At 40.1% G+C, this 22,478-nt stretch overlaps 1 protein-coding gene across 3 annotated transcripts in view; it reads left to right on the top strand.

Moving 5' to 3' along the window:
* Positions 1-11,957, top strand: part of Mllt3 (MLLT3 super elongation complex subunit) — a 263,839-nt gene extending 251,882 nt beyond the window's left edge. For all 3 annotated transcript variants that reach the window (XM_052176730.1, XM_052176731.1, XM_052176732.1), the window contains 3 exons: positions 2,621-2,692; positions 3,922-3,993; positions 11,692-11,957. In XM_052176730.1, coding sequence (XP_052032690.1) covers positions 2,621-2,692; positions 3,922-3,993; positions 11,692-11,823 — 276 coding nt within the window. In that variant the 3' untranslated portion in view covers positions 11,824-11,957. The remainder of the gene's footprint in view (positions 1-2,620; positions 2,693-3,921; positions 3,994-11,691) is intronic.
* The last annotated feature ends 10,521 nt before the right edge of the window (positions 11,958-22,478 follow it).

Raw genomic sequence — 22,478 nt, 5'->3', positions numbered from 1 at the left:
TTAATAGTGGCTAGCATAGGGAATGTGCTAGTAGATAACCCATCTGCTGCATGATCGACTTGTCATTTCTCACAAAAGGGTCCAGAGAAACACAGTCTGGAAAATTTTGATCCCCAAGCCATATACTCAGATGAAGAACGAAGTACTACTAATCGTGAGGTTATTATGTCTGTTGGTAGTTTAATTCAGTGTTTGGGGTGGCTGTTTTCCTCTGCTCAGTTTACTGGTAAATAACAAAAAGTTTTAAGATCATTTAATTAAAGAATGCTTCACACACACACACAGCCCCCAAACAAAATGCATAAATTACAAACATACAAACAAACAAAACAAACCCCTATCTCTTTAGCCTAGGGTGGGATGGGGAGGGGAGCTGTAAAGATCCCAGGGAGGAAGTGGTCCACTCAATTCAGCCAATATTCAGAATATCATAAATCACCTACCCTGCCTGCCAGGCATGGGTGAAATTCAAAAGAGTCTAGCCAGTTAAACTGGTTTGAAATAAGCCTGCAGAAGACAAGGTGTTGTACTTTTATATTCTGGATTCAATCCCTGAAGATAAGAAATGATCATAAATAAAACAATTGTCTTCAGTATGGCTCTGCTCTCTCAGAATGAGATCTTAACAAAGCTGTTTATTTTGGAGCAAGGAGAGATCAAAGAGGGAAGATTAACTGAGCCCTCTCTGGGCAGCCACTCAGTAACTTGAGGCGGGTCACTGACACCCAGGGCTTTTGTTCCTGCTACCACAGCCTCAGAAGAAAGAAACCAGGATTTCAATGAATTTTGGCCTTCTGTGCTGTCGCACTTTCGGAATGTGTGGGGTTGGACTTAAGCAGCCCAAATGTTCTACCTATTTTCTGCCTTGAAGAGAGGTTGCGGGATTGTCTGAACCTAACTTGTAAAGTTCCTTTGCAAATATAGCATCTCCTGGCACTTGGGGGAGAGGAGTGGGGGATGGGGGGCCGTGGGAGGGGCAGATGTGATGGGAACAAATTCATTTCTCTGAAGCACAAGGCTTCAGGGATGCTTTCTCCTCCCTGCCTCAAATCTCAGCCGATTGTCCCTGTGTGGCCCAGCCCCGCTTCCTGGCCGGGAGTGCCATCTACTGATCTGCTTGCTCCAGGTCTCTCGGCTGGTTTTCCCCTCGAGGTCTCATTTCCAGCAACAATAAAGGGAAGGAAATTGCAAACGCAGTGGAGATTTTTGAGCATATTAAAAATGATTGTGTTGTCTATGTTATTTGGTGATTTTCTTCTGTTGCCAGAAGGGGTAGTATTTTAAGTTCACCGGGACAAATCAGTCATTTGCTTATTTTCATGTTAAAAATGAAGACATAAATGTGAATCTCAGGGAAGACTGTTAGAATGCATTTTACTGATTCATTATTTTCAACTCAAAGAGAAAAATATTTTATTTAGGAGTGTTCATTTATGCAAGAATACCATGGCCCTATTATCGCCAAATAGAATGCTTACTTATTAGTAGCATAAAATTTATAGCTGAATGGGAATGCAGACATTATCTTGCTTCTCTCTCATTCATCTTTGGAGGCCCTAAGATGTTAAATGATATGTAAGTCATCCAGTCCCCTGCTCTTGTCATCACGAATTAAGGTGAACACACTCTTGAGATCTTCTGTCTACTATATAGTAGACAGGAGACTGTAGATTGAATTAGGACAAGAAACACTATGGGAAAGAGTAGAAAGAATATGGGACTTTTAAGAACATCCTTAGCATTTTCCTCTTTGGTATTAGTTTCTGATTATGGGATTTAGGTTCTAATGAGAGAATATAAATTGCTTTTTATGTTATGCACATTCGTAAGCACTCATCATTAATAAATGCAGTAATCCTCAGCCTTTTCAAGCCAGGGCTATTTAAAAATATTCCTCCCAGAAACTTCAGTTTTGAAGAGCCTGGGTAAGAAGTCAGCTGCATTTAATAAATAGTAGTATTCTCTGTTAATTATGAGCATAGCTCCCCACCCAAGCTTCTGAACAGCATATGAAACTACTGCACCTGATCTGAATCATAGTTGATCAAGAAGAAAGAAAAGGTGCTTGGCATTGTATCATACATCATTTATAACTACTACCATAACTGTTTCTGCCGTCAACGGATCCCAGAGTATAACTAACTGATGGCCACCTTCTCTCCCAAAGCTGTATCAGTTTAGTGGAATAAGCTCCTAGCATCTGAAAGGCGGGTGTTCCAGAGGGCAAGGGTTCTTTTATCATCCCTGGGCCGCAAGCACTAGGACTCAGGCTGAAGCTGCAGAATAAGCAGGAAAGAAGTCTGTCAGCCAGGACTGCAATCTCAAAATAACTCAGCTGCTATGCATGTGTGAGTGCTGTCAAGAGAGCAAAGCACCCTGGGAAGCTTAGATCCCTGTCCTTATCATCACCAGTTTCCTGAGCGCTTCTGCCCTGACTCAGCATTTAATATACCATTTATTTTCAGGGGCAAGGGGTAAACAAAATTAGAAAGAAGAAAAATGTATAGCGAAATGCTATTTGAGAAACAGTGTTATTATGCATCTTGAGTGCCTGTTTATGTGGGTAGCTAGTTAGAAGGTGCTTAAAATGAAACTTACTAGTGTTTTCTTTGATCCCTAGATTCTTGAAGTGAAAAGTCCAATAAAACAAAGCAAATCAGATAAGCAAATAAAGAATGGTGACTGTGACAAGGTAGGTTTCCAGGTTGTTCTGGGAGTACTGGAGCCTGGTGTGTCTTGCTTCTCTGTGTTCCCCTCAGTCATTATTGTTGGCCCTCTTCCCATTTCCACCAGAAGCATCCAAGGCTCCCAAGTGAATTCATCATATCTGTGCTTTGTAGTTCCTTTCTCCCTGTCTTGATATACATACAGTATTAAGCATGGCCTTATATTACCATTTGTCATGATTCCCACATTACCAAGGAACTTCAGGCATATCCCATTGGGATATAGGAAGTTTGTAGCAAAGGGAGTAGATCAAATCACACATACATAAATAAGATACCTGACCCCTATGCAGTAAGCTTTCTTAATGTGTATGTGATGTGTATAAATTCTGACTTCAAGACTTAGAGAAACATCAGTCACCTGTTAAGAGTGGGGTTTAACAAGTCAGTAATTTCCCCCTTACCTTTGCTGAAGTTGACCCCGAGGCATACATGCAGTCAGCTAACAAGGACTCATGAGAGTGAACAAGTGAAGGAGAGGTTCAGCCGCCCTTGCAGGAGAGCTGTTGGACCATAAAACATCCCATACTTTTTTAGTCATTTACTGGCATCATTTGAAATACTTGAACTTTTTTTATCCCTCTTATTAAGAATTTTTCCTAACATAATATGGTCTGATAGTTCCACGTTCAAACTTAGATGTTTTTCTTTGTCTAAAATTTTCTGAAATTAAAGAATTAAAAATGGAAACAGCCTCTGCTATCATTGGATTAAACCAACTGTGTAGCCCTGGATTACCAGCATTCTTTGCAGAGTCCTTGTTGTGGGAGACTGAATCTGCTCACTTGAATGATGCTCAGAGCATTTCCCTCAGTCATTTTAAGACATGTTTGATAAAGGCCAAAACTAGGGTTAGAAATGTCACCCTCCAAACCCTTAAACACTGAGCTTAGGACAAACCTTCAAAGTCTGCACAGATGATCAATTTTTTTCAAGATTAATTTTATCTTAAAGTTTGTGTGTGTGTATGTGTGTGAGTGCATGTGCCTATGGAAATCAGAAATGGGTATTGGATTGCCTGGAGCTGGAGCTACAGGCAATTGTGACCCACTTGACATGGGTGCTGGGAACTGAACTTGGGTCTTCTGCAAGAGCAGTACATGATCTAAACTGCCAAGCTGTCCCTACGTGTGTGTTCTTACTCGCCAATTGCTTTTTAAAGTTTTGTTCTTTGGGGAACACCCTTCTCTTTCAGGCATACCTAGATGAGTTGGTAGAACTCCACAGAAGGTTAATGACACTGAGGGAAAGACACATTCTGCAGCAGGTGAGAAGTGCTTTTGGGCAAAACCCTACCCCCAAGCCTCAAGGCCTAGTTTGTCCTGGGGAGTGTGGCAGCTCTTGGAGGCCGCTGCAGCCTCATACCTTCAGAATGGGCACTGTGCCTACAGGGATGTCTGGGGAGGACTTAACTATCTGAGGCTACCAGGGTGCCTCCGGGGCTTTCATCCATACTCAGAAAATTCGAGCACTCGAGCACTGCTCCTTCCTACCAGTCCATGGTACATGTGCTGAGAGGAGGGTCAGGGCGTGCAGAAACTTTGGAGACCAGGCTTCTGGTTTCATGGGAAAACAGTGATAAGAATTTGAGCCAAGTGTTGTAAACATTTGTGATTCAGTTTGGTAACCTTTTGCCAATGCTATTCTACGGAAAATAAATATTTTTTTCATTTCCCTTCTCGTGTACAATGTATTATCATGGACTCAACAGCGGAATGCTCATGGCATGAGGAAACTTCTGTTAGTACAATGTGATGTTGTGAGAAGATAAGAGGGGTGGCTTTTAGTTTTTGTACAAGTACAGTCCATGCTTTTATTCCTTTAACAGTGGCTATTGATAAGGTAATTTTTCTTTAACACGTGGGAGGCTGTGTGTTCCAGATTCCATTGTAGATTTGTGCATTTCTTCATTTTAATATTTTTACTACCTTAAAATGACTTGAAATTAGTACCTAATCTACTTCAGTGGTATAGGAAATATTTTTTTAATGTTGACAGCTGATGGTTGCGTTTATATTCTGTGTATGCTCTGATTCAGTCTATAAATATCTTCAAATTTTCCAACTGCTCCTTTTGGTCTAATAAGCTTGTAGAGTTTTAAATAATATACTTTGTCTATAGATCTCTCAATTGTAAATAAAGTGCTATGTTTTGCATTTCCTTTTAAATGAGCATGGATGGAGGAACTGGATTTGAGTGGCTTTAACTAAGGCATGCCCAGTGCTCTACTGGTAATCTTCCCATTCATCTCTCACATTGCCAGACTTAGACACCCTTTGAATTCCAAATTCCACTCAGTTCCATCAGGTGCAGGCATATTTGCATGTTACCTACCTATGTATTCTATTCATTTCTAGGTTACTTCTGTTTTAATATTAATTTATTTATGTGTTTTATGTATATGAGTACTCTTCCTGCACATCAGAAGAGGGCATCAGATCCCATTACAGATTCCCATGGTTACTGGGAATTGAACTCAGGACCTCTGAAAGAACAACTAGTGCTCTTAACTGCTGAGCCATCTCTCCAGCCCCTCTGGGTTACCTTTGATGTCTAATACAATGCAAATACCATGAAAATCATTGTTATCCTGTATTTTATGGGAATTAATGACAAATTCAATATGGATACATTTCCCCCCAAGTATTTTCAATCCATAGAGTGTTGTATCTGAGGACAAAGAACCTGGGAATACAGGGGCACAACTCTCCTTCAGCTTTTTTCTATGGAACAGAAAATTGCTCATTGACTAAATGCTGATGGTAAATCTGCTAGTTGGTCTTCCTATCTGTTCCCAAATAGTAACTCTTAAGTCACTGAAGAACAACTGTTGGAAAAAAGCTACTAATGCCTAAATGAGGGTTTCATGGGAAATTGAAACAGGTATTGGCAGGCTTGGATGAGAAGGCTGTTGGGAAAAGTCTTACCTGGGAATATCATCAATATCTCCAATCTAATGTTCTTTATTTTGACTTTTGAAAGAAGTGTAAGTGAAGGTGGCTTCCTCGAGAATTGTATCCAAGTAGATTACTTTAGTGTTCTAGAGGGAAAGGGTAGTATCTATGAATGTTCAACCCAGCATAAAGGCGCCCCAGGACACATAGCATTTCACCCTAATTGCATTCTCAGGCCATTTGAAAGCTCTGTCTTTGGCCATTTGCCTTGTAATGCAACTGAGGCTTGTGGTTCTAGTACCATGATGTATGCCCTGTCACGGTTTACTACGTAATTAATTCATACTGTAAAATAGCATAGTGGAGGCTGGCTGTTATTCTCCACCTTAAAGGCTCCTCATCTGATAAAACGTATTCCACGAAGTCTGCGTAACCCCTGCTGTGCAGGACTGAACATCTAAACCAAAACTTCTGTTGAGGCCAGGATAGCATCCTTGGTTTCTTCTTAATGTATTCCTATTCCAAAAATCTATTCTGACAATTTTATTTGTTCCACAAAAATAATTAGTAGCATTATTTTACTCTGGGGGCATGCTGCCCTGCCTCTCAACACCTAATTTCATGAAAATAAAGTATTAAATCAGGAAAGACTATATTACTAAGCCTCTTTTCTACTGGGTAAAAATAGAGTAGACACAAAGAGAGTGGATATGTAACCTGGATTAATAATTTGATTTCCTTGTTAAACTACACATTCCATATTTATTTCCAAAATGAGGTTGAACATTTGTGGCTTTCTCAGCAATTCAACCTGGGTTTGATTCTATTATAAAAGAAAAAACCTAGTGTGTGTGTGTGTGTGTGTGTGTGTGTGTGTGTGTGTGTGTATGTGTGTGTGTGTGTGTATGTATGTGTGAGGGAAAGGGAGCACGGAGTGAGAAGAAAGTTAAAAAAACCATGGGCTTCCTTAAAGGGCTTGTAGAATTATCAGTGAGGTTGGAGGAATGGGTGACGTATTGGAATATTCTTAACAACACAGGGAATTTTCCCTGAGAAGTAGTATGCTATAAATGACTTCTGTTTGGAAAAGTACCTGTCATACCCTAAAGACCCTATAGACCAGAGCCTGGTCTTTCTGCTATCCCAAATGGGCCTCCTGCTTGTATGCACCTGTAAGGTTTCCTATGGCAATTAAAAGACCCAAGTTACAATAGATCAACTCTATCCTAGATAGATAAACCCAAAACAAAGATTGTGAATTTCTTCCTACTCAGTAAGCATGCCCTGTTATTTGGAAAACATGATCAGACTCATTTTTTATAATTAAGACATTTTTTACTTTTTCATAATTAAATTTTTATAAATGAAAATGGCTTGAAAGAGGGAGTGACAGAAATAGCAAATGTCGTATTAACGTGCTAACACAAAACAAAAAACTAGCAACTGTATGGTATCCCCCCCCAAAAAAAACCATAAGCTGATATGACAGGAAACAATCCATCACAAGCGTTCAGAGCAGCAGGCCTCTGAAGAATGATTGAGGCGCCCACACCCTCACGTTCCTGTCCTTGTGGACTTTGCACGTGTGCAACCTCTCTGGCTTCTGTTGCAGTTGTGTGGGCATTGGGACCACAGTGTGCAGGAACACAGTGACACCAAGTTCAGCCACACCACATCAGCAGACAGGGTATTTCTTTAGTACAGTGTAGTTCTTCAAATTGCAGGCCCCCAAAGGGGATAGAAATTCCATAGGAACACCAACAGAGTCAACTAACCTGGAACCCTGGTGCTCTCTGAGACTGAATCACCAACCAAAGAACACACTCGGGCTGGACCTAGGCCTCCCCTCACATATGTAGCAGATGTGCAGCTTGGTTGTCATGTGGGTCCCGAACAACCGGAGCAGGGTCCGTTATGAAGGCTGTTGCCTGCCTGTGGGATATGTTCTTCTAGCTGGGCTGCCTTGCCTGACTTCAGTGGGAGTGCCTAGACTCACAGAGACTGAAGTGCCAGGATAGAGGAATACCCAGGGTACCCCCCCATCCCAGAAGAGAAGGGAAGGGATGGGGGAGGACATGTGGGAGGGGGTGACCAGGAGGGAGGCAGTGAGCAGGATGGAAAGTGAATAAATTTTTAAAAAATTAAAAGCAACGTAGTTCTTCAGAGGTTAGTGGCATGCTTTCAGGACTTGTGGCCTATTTGTTTGAAATAATGCATGATAATGTTGTGTTTCTGAAGTTCTGGCATCAGGAGTCCTAAAAAAAAAAGAAGTGTGTATCTTTACAGAGCTTTCACTTAATTTAGGATATTAGTGCATGCTCTAATAACTGAAACCATTAGTGCTGTTCCTGTCAGTGAATAGGACCAAACTCTCCCGGATGCCTTTACCTTGGCTGCTGCTTTAGGACTGTGTTTGCATCTACCTTGATATGTTTTCAAAAACCCCACAAAGATGCAGCAGTCTTCTGTTAGCTCCATTAGCTCCTCTTACATCTCTATGTATGTGCTATAGGCAAGGTGAGGCCTGGTGTCAGCAGAGATGGAGTGTGGCTTGTGAGTACAGAAAACCCTTACTGCAGTGGGTTCCCTAGTGGCTAGAAGTTTTGATTTGATTTAAAATTAAGTGACTTTCTTCTATAGACAACTCTTATCGTCTCCTCCTTTTCAATTTATTGCTAAGTAGCATGTAAGTAACCAAAATGAGAAATATTGTTAAATTATATTTTATATAGTTTATACATATTATATATAATATACTTTCATATATTATATATAGAAAACGATTTTCCTGAAAGAGTGATTTCTCTGCCATTCAAAACAATAACAATACAAATAAAATCAACTGCTGACTAAACTCCTATAGCCCTCCATTGAGGTTTTAGTCACCTCAACAAGTTGGCTTCATCTGTTCTCCTGCCACCTTCTTTCTGTCTGAAAATTTTAATTATTGAAAACAAATTCACTTAGGCCTTTCTGGGTTTCCATCCCTACATTTTTATGATTAATTTGTTTTAGTGGAGCGAAGTGGCTGGCAATCATTGAGGCTGTAGGGAGAGGCGCCAAGCCTGAGAGCTCTGTGCTATGTCCTTCCCCCTATAGACAACTGAGGGCAGATTTCTGTTAATATGGTAATTGCAGCCATAATGCCTTGATCCCTGTAGCAAGAGGTGGTTACATCTTTCTTTATCCTCTGACAGCCTGGCACCTGTATTCTTAAGACCCATCTTCCAGATGAGGACACGGTGATATTCCCATGATGTCCATGTAGTAAGCTGACAGATCTCCAAAAGCCAGATTCAGGCTCTCCTAGTGGTCTGTTATTTGCCTACTGTCCAATTGTGAAAACCTTGGGCATGTAACCCTGCTGGGCCTTGAACTTTTAATCCCCCTGCCCCAGGCTCTTGTGAGCTAGAATGACAAGTGTGCACCATGATACCTCACTTTCCATACCAAAGTCTACAAGTTTTTACTGGGCTCATATTTTTTTCTATGTAATGTAAGAAAAAAGATAACCTGCTCAGGAAAGAATTCTTTATCTAACCCAGCTAAGCCTTGTATATATTTAATATCTAGCTTCCATGAAAGGTTGGGATGTATGGAAATAGCTGTGTTTGTGTCTCTGTGTGTATGCATATGTGTGGTAATTTTTTCAAAGTTCTAAAGTATTATCTAATAAAACAACTGCAAGTCTATTTAAGGTCTTTTGTGTTAATAGGTAGCTTTGTTGTGTGTTTGTTTGTTTGTTTGTTTGTTTGGCATTCATAGAAATAACTGGGGTTTAGGTCTTTTTGCTTAGGTTAGACTCTCAGTTCCATAGCCCAGGCTGGCCTTGGACATACAATACTTGTGCCTCAGCCTCCGTGAGTGCTGAAACTATAGCATTAACTGCCATGTCTAGCTAATAATTAGTTTTTGTTTACTCCTGTATAATTGATGCGCTTTAACAATAAGCAGGCATATCCCTCCTAATGATCCGATCTATGTAACAGAAGCCTGAGTCCAGCAACATAGCGAGTTAGAAATTCTCCCCTGTTTGTCCTCAACACATACAGTAGGCCTGAAGCCAAGCAGTCCAGGATCTGTGTGAAAGGTTAAACGATGCCACCAAGAACGTAGACTGGTTCTTTTCTGCCTTTTTCATGTGCTCATCTTTTAAAAGAAAGGTAGCTACTGTGCTCAAGCATGGCTCTTCATTAGAAGAAAGGCCGAAGGTAAAAACCACATGCCCATTGTCCGTGACCTCCTCAAGAGTACTCCTAAAAGCCTAGTGACTTCTGTGCCTGCCAAGAGCTACCAGTAGCTCCAAGGAGACAGACATTCTATCTGGGCATGTTGCCATTGTCTGGGAATTGGTAATTTTTAGAAAGAGGTGACTGCATGTTAGGCCCTCAGTTTACGGCATCTGTCATGGTTCCACAAGCAGAGTGACTTGTTTTGTTACTAAAGCCAGAGTTTTACCTCCCAGAAATAATAGTAGGGCTCAGATGAGGCAATCAGACTCAATCTGGAATTGGACAATTAATTGGACCAAGGCATTTGTGTGCACGTGCGTGCATGCGTGCGTGCGTGTGCCTTCAGGATAGTAGCTCTATGAAAAGAAGGTCAAAAGTTTTAATTCTGCAGTTTGCCAACTTAATGGTACATAATTTAACTGAGTAAGTCACAGGCTAAATAATTACAATCTTTTTTAAAAAGATCATTAAACTAAAGAAAATCGAAGAAGAGTGGATGTTGCCAAGAGAATCCCCTGAGATAAGACCCGTCCTCTTGCTGTCTTCCCTCTCTCCCAAAGCTTGCCAAGATGAGTCCCCATTCCTTTTCCTACATAGCATGCTAATTTAGCAGGCATACCATCCAAGCACAGTGTCCATTTCTAATTACATTACTGGTAACTTAATGCTTTATATGGTAATAGAATCCCTCAAACCCATGGTATGATGATTATCCGTGCTGAACGATGGAGGTGCTCTCTCAACAGCAGTACCTCTGACCCCACAGCCAGCAAACGTGTCACTGCTGTAAGCTGGAATCAATACACTAAGAAATGAAGTGTAACTACTGCTTTACATATAGAGCAAAGCATTGATTCCTCATCTAGGTAAAGTTTATTATCCTCCATTATTCAAGAGGATTCCTTGAACACAACAGAGAGCACTACATCTGTGTTCTTTTATAACACGTGCAGTGTAGTGAATTTTCACAAAATAAATATAGTTTGTAAAGCGGCTCCCAAATTTAACAGTATAGCACTTTTAAGTGGGAGAGGGAAGCATAGGCAGCTTCTGGGTTTGCTCTATGTATTCCTGTATTTTCTAAATGTTTCGTAATTATATAATAAGAATATTGATTTTTTTAATGTCTATTTCATGTATACAACTGTTTTGCTGGCCTTAGTGTGTATGTGTGCACTGTTGTTTGTCTGTTGCATGTAGAGATCAGAAGAGAGTGCTGGGACCCCCAGAGCTGGAGTTACACACATACATACACACACACACACACACACACACACATACACACGCCCACGTGTCCGCATGCATGCACACACTCAAGCACGCACCCACATGCATATACACACACACACACACACACACACACCCGCGTGTCCGCGTGCATGCACATACTCAAGCACGCACCCACATGCATACATACACACACATACATATACACATTCAATTAATGTGCCCTTTTTTTTAGGAAGGATTTATTTCTAGCTGGGGATTTTCTTACATCTAAATTTAATCATAGTCTTATAAATCAGGGAATAATTGCTAAAAAAAAAAGTTCTTGAATTGTTAATTTCACTAATCATCCTAGTAAAATCTTCTGTTGGTGATTTGAGTGGGTTATTGAGCATGGAAAGTCAAACCAGATGGTGCTCTGAGGACTTGTTCAGAAGGTTTACTATATCTTTGACTTACATATTGACTAACAGTTTGGTAATAGTGTTACCTTGTTGGATCAATAAGAATGATTATCGGTTGGCTCCATGTCTGTGTCCCTCCATTACCTTCTCTTTGTCATTTGATGTCGGTTGCTTACTTACCAGCCAAACTTTCTCTTTACTTCTTTAGATCGTGAACCTCATAGAGGAAACTGGACACTTTCATATTACAAATACAACATTTGATTTTGATCTTTGCTCGCTGGACAAAACTACAGTCCGTAAATTACAGAGTTACCTGGAAACATCTGGAACATCCTGAGGATACAACAACTGGATGCATCAAAAACTATTTTTTTGGTTGTGATTTTTTTTGTTATTGTTGTTTATATGAAAACACTCAGAATGATACAACCAAAAGGGAAAAAAATAAAAATGAAACAACCTTCAGCTTTATTTTTCTTTAAAGCCAGTCATCATCTCTTGATAAAGGAGAGGTTACCTAAACCAGCCTCAGCGGACACTCCTCTGCAAGGAAATCCCCAGGAAGAATTAGCCTGGATAGCCTTGAAAACAAGCAGACACAACACAAAAAAACTTAAAGAATGTGTATGGTACCGTGGATCTTTCTGTGGTGGCTCATTCCACAGGATGAATGCATATTCAACACACTGCCTTATTACATAACTGATCTATTTATTACCACATACAGATAAAATTGTGAGGGAATGACACCACCAGACGTCCTAAGCACTCGGTCCCGCGGATGCTCTTTCAATGCAGCGCCCTTGCCGTCCCAAGCCCAGTGACCTTATTCGTATACTGTGCCACTTTCCACCAACTCTCCCCACGTCCTTTAACTTGTTGCAGTCTATGGTTTCCACCTTTGTTTTCCCAGTTCCAGGACATAGTTACCAACTGGGGGACCAAACAGCCACCTTGATTTCCTTCCTTGTGGTCTTCTTTCCTAAAGGTTGAGGCCCAGTCCTTGGCTGTATCTATGTAATGATCTTGGACATGGTAGATGTACCAATAGGATCATTCAAATTGCTGTCTAGCCTTAGCCAATAAACCTGTAGGACTTTGAACAAAAGCGTTCCTGTGATGTCCACAGCCCAGCAGTGTCACGCTGTTACCAACACTCGTGTCTCTATTTTACTGTTGCAATATTAGGTGAATATGGAGATAAAGGCATTCCACAGACTCAGCATTTTAAAAGGAATTCTGGTCCTGTTTTCTAAAGCAGCAGTCTAGACATTCTTAATTTGGATCTATTTATTAGTGAGCATTTCACTTGTCTCTAGCATCCAGTGTGGTACTCATTTCTTCTTAAAAACAAAACAGAAACAGGAATCAGAATATTTTTTTTTGGTTTGTTCTCATATGACTCTCTTAGACTTTTACTTTTGAAAAATTAAAACCTTTCTTTGGGGGAAAATTCTTGGTTATTCTGCCATGGCAGACTATGTATTCACTTGTAGATTTGGTAACTTTGTATCTGTGTAGTCTCGTGCTGATGTTTCCAGAAGGATTTCCTGTATAGGTGAAAGGTAAAGTTGGTTGGGAGGGGGGAGTTTCTTGTCCTTGTTGTACCTTTGTTTTGAAACTAGAAATCTGTCCTGTGGCATGCAAAAGAAGGCAAATTATTTTCAAAAGAAAAAAGAAAAAAAAAACCCAAAGTACTTTGGTGTCATTATTCTACACTCTCTGTAGTGGAGGAATTCAAAGTTAGAACAGCCAACTTTCCAAGTTGTTACCAGAACTCAACTGAAAAGAAAAGGAATGAAGAAGACGTCTGGATCCAAAGCCTTAAGAGAGTCTACATGTGCTAACAGCCTAGTGTCCCCACATCTGTTCCCACGGCAGATGCTGTCCTTTCATTCAGAGATTAACTAGTGTCTGTACAGAAAATGGGCTTCCCGGACCCGCTCTTTCAGGCGGTAATGTAAATGCAGATTAATAATGGAGCAGTTTCTGCATTTTAAAAAGGAGATTTTTTTACACTGTTTCTTTCTATCCAAAGAAACTATTTTTTTCTTTTTTAAAAAAGTGATAATACAGCCATGGTCTTTGTAAATTGCGTTCCTGCAGTGTCCTCCTCGAGGACAAGTGTACACATTTTCAAGAATGTTCTGATTCCTCATGATGATGGGCATGAGCTGTACTTGAAGCATCTGGTGTGTAGTCCCTTTCTTGGTGTGCAGTTGCATAGAAATGTATCATGTCATTTTGGCCAGTAAGTAGTTGGTGAACTGTGTGGTTTTAGTTGTGTTTCATTTCTAACTTCACAGGTGAAAAGAGAAATAACGTTTCAACATTTAGAAACCTTTTTAAATTTCTATCTGCAATTCCACATATTCTCATTAAACTAGAAAAATAAGTGGTTTAACTAATGTATCTGTATAGTTTAACTAGAAACATGCAGTTTGGGCCATTTTTATTTTTATAATCAAATTGAGTGGTGAAATATATGCTTTGGCTTCTTTTATTCCTGAAGTTACAAAACCCAAGAGACTAAGATAAGAAATTAAACCCCCCCTCTCCAGCCCAAAGAAATAAAATTTAAGAGAGGGGTAAGAAGAAAGGCAGCTATTGTAATAATAACATTAGAGCTAGAAAATTAGCTAATGCAGATGTCTTCAGTATATCATGAAATATGAGTTTGTACATGGGTAACAAAATTCAGAACAACTAACCTCTTACCTGTACAGCAAAATGAGTTTCCTGTAACCTTCTGGCAGGTAAGATTCATGCTATAGAGTCACTCTCTCAAATGGTCCTGCTGCTCTTACCCCATGATTTGAAAAGACACAAGTCAGGAATTCCCTTCAGCTCCACTCAGAGAACTTGCCACATTTCTCCAGAAGCAGACCACTCCTGCCATATGTATGTATACTCACTTTTGGACCCTGTTAAGAATATTTTGACACATGTGTACCCTAACAGTGGCTTTGGTTTTTAAGCACAAAGCGGGGAATGGCAGGGTTTAACTTCTTTGTGTGTGTGTGTGTGTGTGTGTGTGTTTTAAATAAAATTAATTGGGTGAATGTGAATATGTTTTGAACCAGCAAGAGTATGATAAACTATCATTAATTTTTTTCTTCTAAAACTATATGTACAGACCACACACACACACACATACATACACACACACACACACACACACATATAAACACATTAACTTTTGATTTTTCATGAGTGTATGGAGGGCTTCTTCTGTTGTAGGATACACCAATCATGCTAGCAGAAATGTATGCATTTACTTAATATTGTCACCATACTCTGCCCCCTCTCTTAGGTAACAATAGATACATCTGTGTCAAGATTAGGGAAAATATTTTTAAAAATCGAGACAAGTTTCAGATAAAAAAACATTTTTAAAATTGCAGTGAAATCGATAATCTGAATAATTACCTGTTTTGAGGAAAGGGCCAATAAAGTCACAGGGGGGCGGGGGAGGGGGTTTCCTCTATCAAATCAGTTTTTGCTAATACCATTTATAGTATTATAGTACCCAATCCTAAATCAAGAATTATTAGGCCTACATAACACCCCATTTACCATATCAAGCCCTACAAATGTAGTTAACACACTTGTTTAAGAGATTTAACTCTACCTATGTAATGAGTTGGTTGTTCAGTGTTGAAATGGTCAGTGTCTGTGACTGGTGGCTTGTGTTCATTTTCTCACTGGGGAAGTGGCCAGCTCTAGAGTAATCTGAATGCTTATTACTTTCCACTGTTAGCGTTTTGTGTACCAATGCTATGTATTCCTATATTTATATATATATATATACATATATTATCAGAATAATCTTGCTTTGGACTGTTGTTCTCAAACTATGACTATGGTGTAGAGATGACCACGACTGCTGAGAATGTGGCGGAATCAATTCCCACGGTGTAGGTTACTCTTGGGCTGGAAGTCTACATCTTTCAACCTCCTCTGTTTTATATGATGCTTTTTATTATGTAGGCACTGCCATCCTGAGTATTCGTTGTAAAGATGCAGTCAATTTCAAAGGAAGACAAAGCCACTGCTGTCTGTACACTGTAAATATGTATTTTGGCACTTGTACTCCAGTATTCTGAAAGCAGAGCTATGATGGAAATGCTGACAGATCTTTGATGGTGGCCAACACTATCCTGCAGTGCAAAAATAAATTTAAGTAAAAATGTATTCTGAGATTAGCAGTGCAAGGCCAACATGTTTTCCAAATCTGTCAGTATCTTTCTAATGGAGTGTGTATGTGTAGTTATGTTGAAAGATACACTGTGTATGTGTGTACATGCTTTTATGTAAACTACAAGGCACACAGAAGATGTATTTCCCATCTCTAAGTCCCATGTTGAAATGTTAAGTACAGCTGGACAGAAATAGGTGTTTTGCTTAAATTCATACCCAATATATTGTGACTCTTTTTTTTATCTTTACAATGTATAGTCTCCATATTTGTTTGCTCAGTCTAGCATTGCATAAGGGACAACAAGCCCTTAGCCTTTCTTCATAAAAAAGATGCTGTTTCTAAAGAATGGGGAGATTGGAGGCTCCCAGAGAATTGACCGTGTCTCCAAAGCCACCTGAGTGCAGAGGCCTTTGAGTACCCAGTCCCTAAGCCTGTTTCCTTTGTCTGGAAACCAGTACATAGTTTAAGCTCTATAATGACTAATCAAGAAACAGGCACAATCTTAGAATAAACTGAATTATTTATGCATAGTTTTTTCCATTTTCACTCTTCTGTTGGAAGATGCTTTTTGTAAACCAAACTAAAGGTAGTCAAAGTGAGCTCACAAATTCTAGCATTTATTTAGCATGAAGAATGTACTCTGGTTAGACCAGAGAGATAAAACTCTAAGACAGAATATAATGCAGTGTTTGACAAATATCCAAGGAACTGAATGTAATATTCTGAGAAGCAGAAAAAGCTCATACTAAATTTTAGAAGTTGACCTACTCTTCATTCTGACTGACAAGCCATTTAGAGGATTATTATGGACTGCGTTGGATCTCATCAAGTGGCAATTGTCATAGGTGTGGAAGCCTCAGTCCCAGATGGCTAACATGACAGGAAAACTATTGAACACTCCTGAACTGCACTAACTTCTATTCTTCCAGCATAGATAGGCATTTGTCTTTTAGAGTAATAGCTTTGCGTCTTCCCCAGTGTGGGGAAAAAAAAAAAAAAAGAATGGAGTTGCCGTAGATGGCTCCTGTACTGTCCCAAAGACTCAATGGGAATGTGCTGTCCCAGAGAGTGGCTCAATGTGCCTGTTCGTTTGTCCCAGAGCTGTACTCCATTTGGGTAGACAAAAATACCGAGATGAGGTTGGAAGATCAAGGCCTAACACGCATACCCCTGCAGCTGGTACTTCAGAGACAGACTGTCCAAAACTAGTGCCCTTTGTTTTCTTTATTAAGAGCAAAGCAATTAAAGGTAGTTTATTGGTTTTCTTGACAGGCCACCACCCAAAGAGAAAATGCTGAGCACATTTCAGTGCTGTTGCTTTCTCTGTCACATAGCAGTATCCACACCTTCTTTAGAGGTATTTCCAGTCTTTCCCAAAAGTTGTAAAATTGCCCTTGAATCTTTAGTCCTCTTGGTCTTAATTTTCATTTAATTAAGGGTAACCAATACAGTCTCAAGAGCTAGCCAGAGAATACACGGCAAAAACTAAAATCATCCCCATGATTGTAAGTGGGCCCTGTGGCTATTCTAAACCACACCCTGAATGGAAAGGCTTTTTGATTCCACTTGTATAATAATGGGGGTGATTACTGGGGCCCTGGGCAGGCTGCACAGAATAGGTGGCTAGGACTAGTGAGAGCCATGGAGTACAGGCAAAGCCACTTGCTCATTTCCCCTGGTAACCATGGCTTCTACACAGCATGCAGCCCCCACTGCAAAGGGTAGGAAAGGATAAATCCAGGTCATTAAAGGGAAATAATCAAAGCTATTGAAAAGAGAAAACAAATGAGACACACCAACAGGGCTGTCTGTGCAAGTAATAAGAATGAAATGCTGATAGTGATTTCCAAGCAGAGCCGCATTCCTCACACATGTGGTTTGTGTATCTGCATCTGGGTGGGTGGTCTGGGCAGAAGTGCTAAATGCAGCAAGATGGCTTAGTCTCTGAGCCGCGGAGGGAAGCTTTGAGGCAGGCACAGCCCACCAGCAAGCATCTGCAGTTCCTGTAACATAAAGAAGCTTCCCCTCCACTCTGTTCCAGGAGAGAAAGCTTGAAAGTGGTGTTTTCATTAAGGTGAGACTGTACAAAGACTCTCAAAGGGTAAGTGTGTGTGTGTGTGTGTGTGTGAGTGTGAGTGGGTGCGCTGAAGCACCCCCTGCCCTGGCACAGCCCTAGGGGAGGCATCTGTGACATGGACCCTAATTTCTCCATTTATTCTTCTGTACCCCTGGGTGGTACACATCTTGAAAAATTTGAGTAACACCTTGATTTAGATAAAACTAATATAGTTTTATAGTTTTACACTAAAGGTACATTTGTGATCCTCAAGAGCCAAAAGGAGATGGATTTGCCCCCAATGCAGTTACCCTCAATGCAGTTACCCTCATGCAAATGCCAAGGAAACCCTAGTCTAACGCAGGTTCTTAAAGGTACTGACCCTCCTGGACTCAGGAAACATGTCTGACAACAGCTTTGACAGTCACGAATCACTCCAGTTGTGTCACTTCTTGAATGTCCCTCAGAATTTTTAGGTATTTGGGTTTTTATTTTGACTTTCATGTAAATTATTACTTTTCAAATTTCTAAGTGTGCTCACTGCTGGCTTTCCAGGGCCTGGCATACCTTTGACACAGACTAGGTACCAGTGACATTACATGGAAAGGTGGGGAGCATTTGGTGAAGACATTTTACATTTAGTAAGTTTGGGGAACCTTCCCAATAGTTAAACACCTTGGAAACTCACTAACTAGTTCATTAAGTCTCTGGGAGTCACATACTCCAATAGAAGTTGTTGCATTGCAGAACAGCGTTTCCAAACAGACAGTGCAGCAGTAGGCAAATAGGTGATTGGTAGATGTCTTGCTTTTAAGGGAAAACTTCCTTGGTCAAAACCATTTTAAACTATATTCTTCACAACTCATTTACAACTTTACTTACAACTCAGTTTGGAATGAGAGTGGTTAAAACGACAACACTGCAGTGGATACTTTCAAAAGTAGATGTCTACATCCAATAGCCACTTAAAGTATTCAAAATTGAGACATTTTTAGAGTAAAGTGTGTATTTATATTCATACTAAGAAAACACAAGAAAACTGAAGCTCTTCCACAAAACAGGATACCTGTGCCAAGGAATGTATTTTGAAATATGATAAACTGAATTATGCCCTCTAGTTTCTCTCTGTCCTTTTGGCATTTGTATGAGAAAAGGAGGATCTTATAGGAAACAAAATACCTTTTCTTACCTGCTGCCAAGTTCATAATTGACATCCCTGTGACAAATATCCAAGAGAGCATCACATGGCATGGGAGCCCTCAGAAATAATCCACAGACTTGGAGAAAAATTTATTTTTATGCTTATATTTGAAGAGCAGACAGTTGTGTAGAAGGTAGATTGAACACAAAGTGGGTTATTCCTAATCACAATGAACTGAGGGGAATTTAGCAAGACCTTCTCATTCACGGACTTCGTGGCCTCCAGCTATTGGCCAGGACCCCTCTGGAACTGTATGTAGTCTTACGATCCACTTTTAGGGATGAGAGTCAAGAGAATGTCTTTTATGACTGTGCTTCAGGAGAGAAAGACAAGGATGACGTCAGAGTGATCCTTTGCTCCTGTTATTTGGAATACCTGATATATCGCTTCTCCGCCTTTTGGCTAAGATCAAGTGTGGAATACCTGATATGACAAAGTGTCTCATTTGCAGGTAAGGGCTTCTGAATACCAGCTGCTCCTTATGTGATAATTTAGAGTGTCTCTCTCACAGTTAAGCGCCCCTTAGGGTTAAACTTTTCAAAGATGTTTTCAGTACTACCAAAACCAAGTGCATGACTTGCTTTCTAGACATCTCTTATTTCTGCATCCCTGCCTTTGTTAGCTACTTCGGTAAGAGGCTAGATCCGTTCTGACCACCAGTCTTATGTTCAAGGAGCCCTCATTCCTTATTTGGGATCCTGTTTCCAGAGCCTAGTGCTTGTTGAGGCTGTGGTGATCTTCCTTACACTCAACACTTTTGCTTGAGATGCTACGTTGTCATTATCATCTTCTGGGTTACATTGTCTGCTGCTGCTGCTGCTAAATCTTGGCCGCTGGCAGGGTGGCTTGATCCAGCATCACTGGCATATTCTCTCTTTGTGAGAGCATGTCCTAGAATCGTGCTGCTCTCTACTCTGTCACCAGGCTATGCTATCTGATTTCATTTGACATTTTAATGGTTCTCAGTTGCATAAGCATAATTCCCAGCTTAGAAAAAGCATTCAAAGAATGTTGAGCCAATGGGTAAATGGCTTTAAATAACTTTCATCCTTGGCTTGCAAGATGGTTGCTACTGTGATGGCATTCTCTGCTCTTTCTTTCCCCAAACCATCTCCCATATTTTATTGTTATGCTAAAGGTGGGGCAGTGTGGAAACCAAAGCCATGGGGACTGGGGTCAGCAAAGCCTGGTTTTGCATCCTGAGCTCTATGACCAGAGAAGATGCACTTTTCTGTGCTTTGGTCTTCTTATCTATGAAATGATGTTAATGTGGTTATGAAAGTAAGGGGAGGTGTTTTGTTTGTTTTGGTTTGTTTGTTTAGTGTGCTATGCTTACTCTGATTGGCCCATAGCAAAGTACTCAACAAATGGTATTGTTTTTCTTTTTTTTAATGAGGAAGTAGAACTTGAAAGGAAAGTCCTTTTCTTTTTATTAAAATTTCTCAAACTATAGACTACTTCCCTGGCACTGTTTACCATTAAATCTTAAGTAGATTAAAGCCCAATTGTCAACCCATTGTTATAGGCCCACTATTCTAATAATGCCTGTCACTGTCACTGCCCTTACACACACACACACACACACACACACACATGCGCGCGCGCGTGCAATTTTGGGGAAGGTGCTATGTAACAGGCTTTTGTGCCTCTGAAACTGCTTTTAACCCATCAAAAGGAAAGGGAGCCACAGGCAAAATGCTTTGCATGTCTCTCTAGCCTCAGAGTTAGGAGACCTCAGACAAAGCTGGACACATTTCTCCTTGTTAAGTTTGGTTGCTATAGGAGAAAAAAAAATGTAAAACCGGGATCTCACTGTCCCCTTTTCCTTTAAATGTCATGTGAGACATGTTTTCTCTTTGATGAAGTATTGTCAGGGCTTTAATTCCCTAGGGTACAGTTCATCAGTTCATGCCCTCACCTCTTCCTTTCCTTTTTTTTTTTTTTTAGTATTTTTAAATTTGACCACTTTCTGGTGCCCCTCCCAGAGTTCTTCATCCCATCTTCCCTTTCCTTCACCTCTGAGAGGGTGCTCACTCCCCACCTGCATCCCCCTTCCCTGGGGCATCAGGGCTCTGTAGGGTTAGGCACATCCTCTCCCACTGAGGCCAGACAAGGCAGTCCTATGCTACACATGTGCCAGGGGTCTTGGACCAGCCCCTGTATGCTTGTTGGTTGGTGGTTTAGTCTCTGTGAGCTCCCAGGGGTCTGAGTTAGTTGATATTGTTGGTCTTCCTTTGGGGTTGCCATCCTCTTTAGCTTCTGTCTAAAGTTGACCATATAATCAGACACAAAACAAGGTTGAAATTGAAATAACCCCATGCATTCTATCAGATCACCACCGACTAAGACTGAAATTCAATAACAACAACAACAAAAACAAAACAAACAAACAAACAAAAACAAAAAACGATAGAAAAGCCCACATACTCCTGGAAACTGGACAACTCTCTACTCAGTGATAACTTGGTCAGGGAAGAAAGAAAGAAAGAAATTAGACTTTCTATAATTCAATGAAAATGATGCTACAACATATTCAAACTTATGGGACACAGTTGAAAGCTGTGTTAAGAGAAAAAAGTCATGGCACTAAGTACCTTCATAAAGAAATTGGAGATACTCTATACTAGCAACTTAACAGCACACCTGAAAGCTCTAGAGCAAAAAGAAACAAACACACTCAAGAGGAGTAGAGGCAGGAAATAGTCAATCTCAGGGCTGAAATCAACCAATTAAAAACAGAGATCAACAGAAAGAATCAACTAAACCAAGAGCTGGTTCTTTGACAAAATCAACAAGATAGATAAACCCCTTAGCCAAACTAACTAAAAGGCACAGCGATAGTATCCAAATAAACAGAATCAGAAATGAAAAGGGAGATATAACAACAGAAACCAAGGAAATTTAAAAAATCATCAGATCCTACTACAAAAGCCATAATCAGCAAAACTGGGAAATCTGGATGAAATGGGTGTTTTCTAGATAGAGACCACATACCAAAATTAAATCAAGATCAGGTAAACTAAACAATCCCATAACCCCTAAGGAAATAGAATCAGTAACTAAAACCTTCCCAAACAAACAAAGCCCAGGGCTAGATAGTTTTAGTGCAGGATTCTACCAGACCTTCAAAGAAGAGCTAATACCAATACTCCTCAAACTATTCCACATAATAGAAACAGAAGGAACATTACTTAATTTATTCTATGAAATCACACTTACTCTGATACCTAAATCACAACAAAGATCCAACAAAGAGAACTTCAGACCAATTTCTTTTATGAATATAGATGCACAAATACTCAATAAAATTCTTGAAGATGGAATCCAAGAACATGTCAAAACCATCATCATTCACCACAGTCAAGTGGGCTTCATCCCAATATGTAGGGATGGCCCAATAAATGAAAATCCATCAATGCAATCCTTTCCTCCATCTTAAAAACTCAGTGTGGCTTGGTTCATACTTCTGTGGATCTCATATACTCTTTCCTTTTACTACAATTTAAATTACTTTAGGACCACTCAGATAAACAA

This window comes from Apodemus sylvaticus, chromosome 3 (assembly GCF_947179515.1).
Source record: "Apodemus sylvaticus chromosome 3, mApoSyl1.1, whole genome shotgun sequence".
NCBI lineage: Eukaryota > Metazoa > Chordata > Mammalia > Rodentia > Muridae > Apodemus > Apodemus sylvaticus.
Note: the sequence above shows the minus strand (reverse complement) of the source record. Positions and strands in the feature narration are given on the sequence as shown.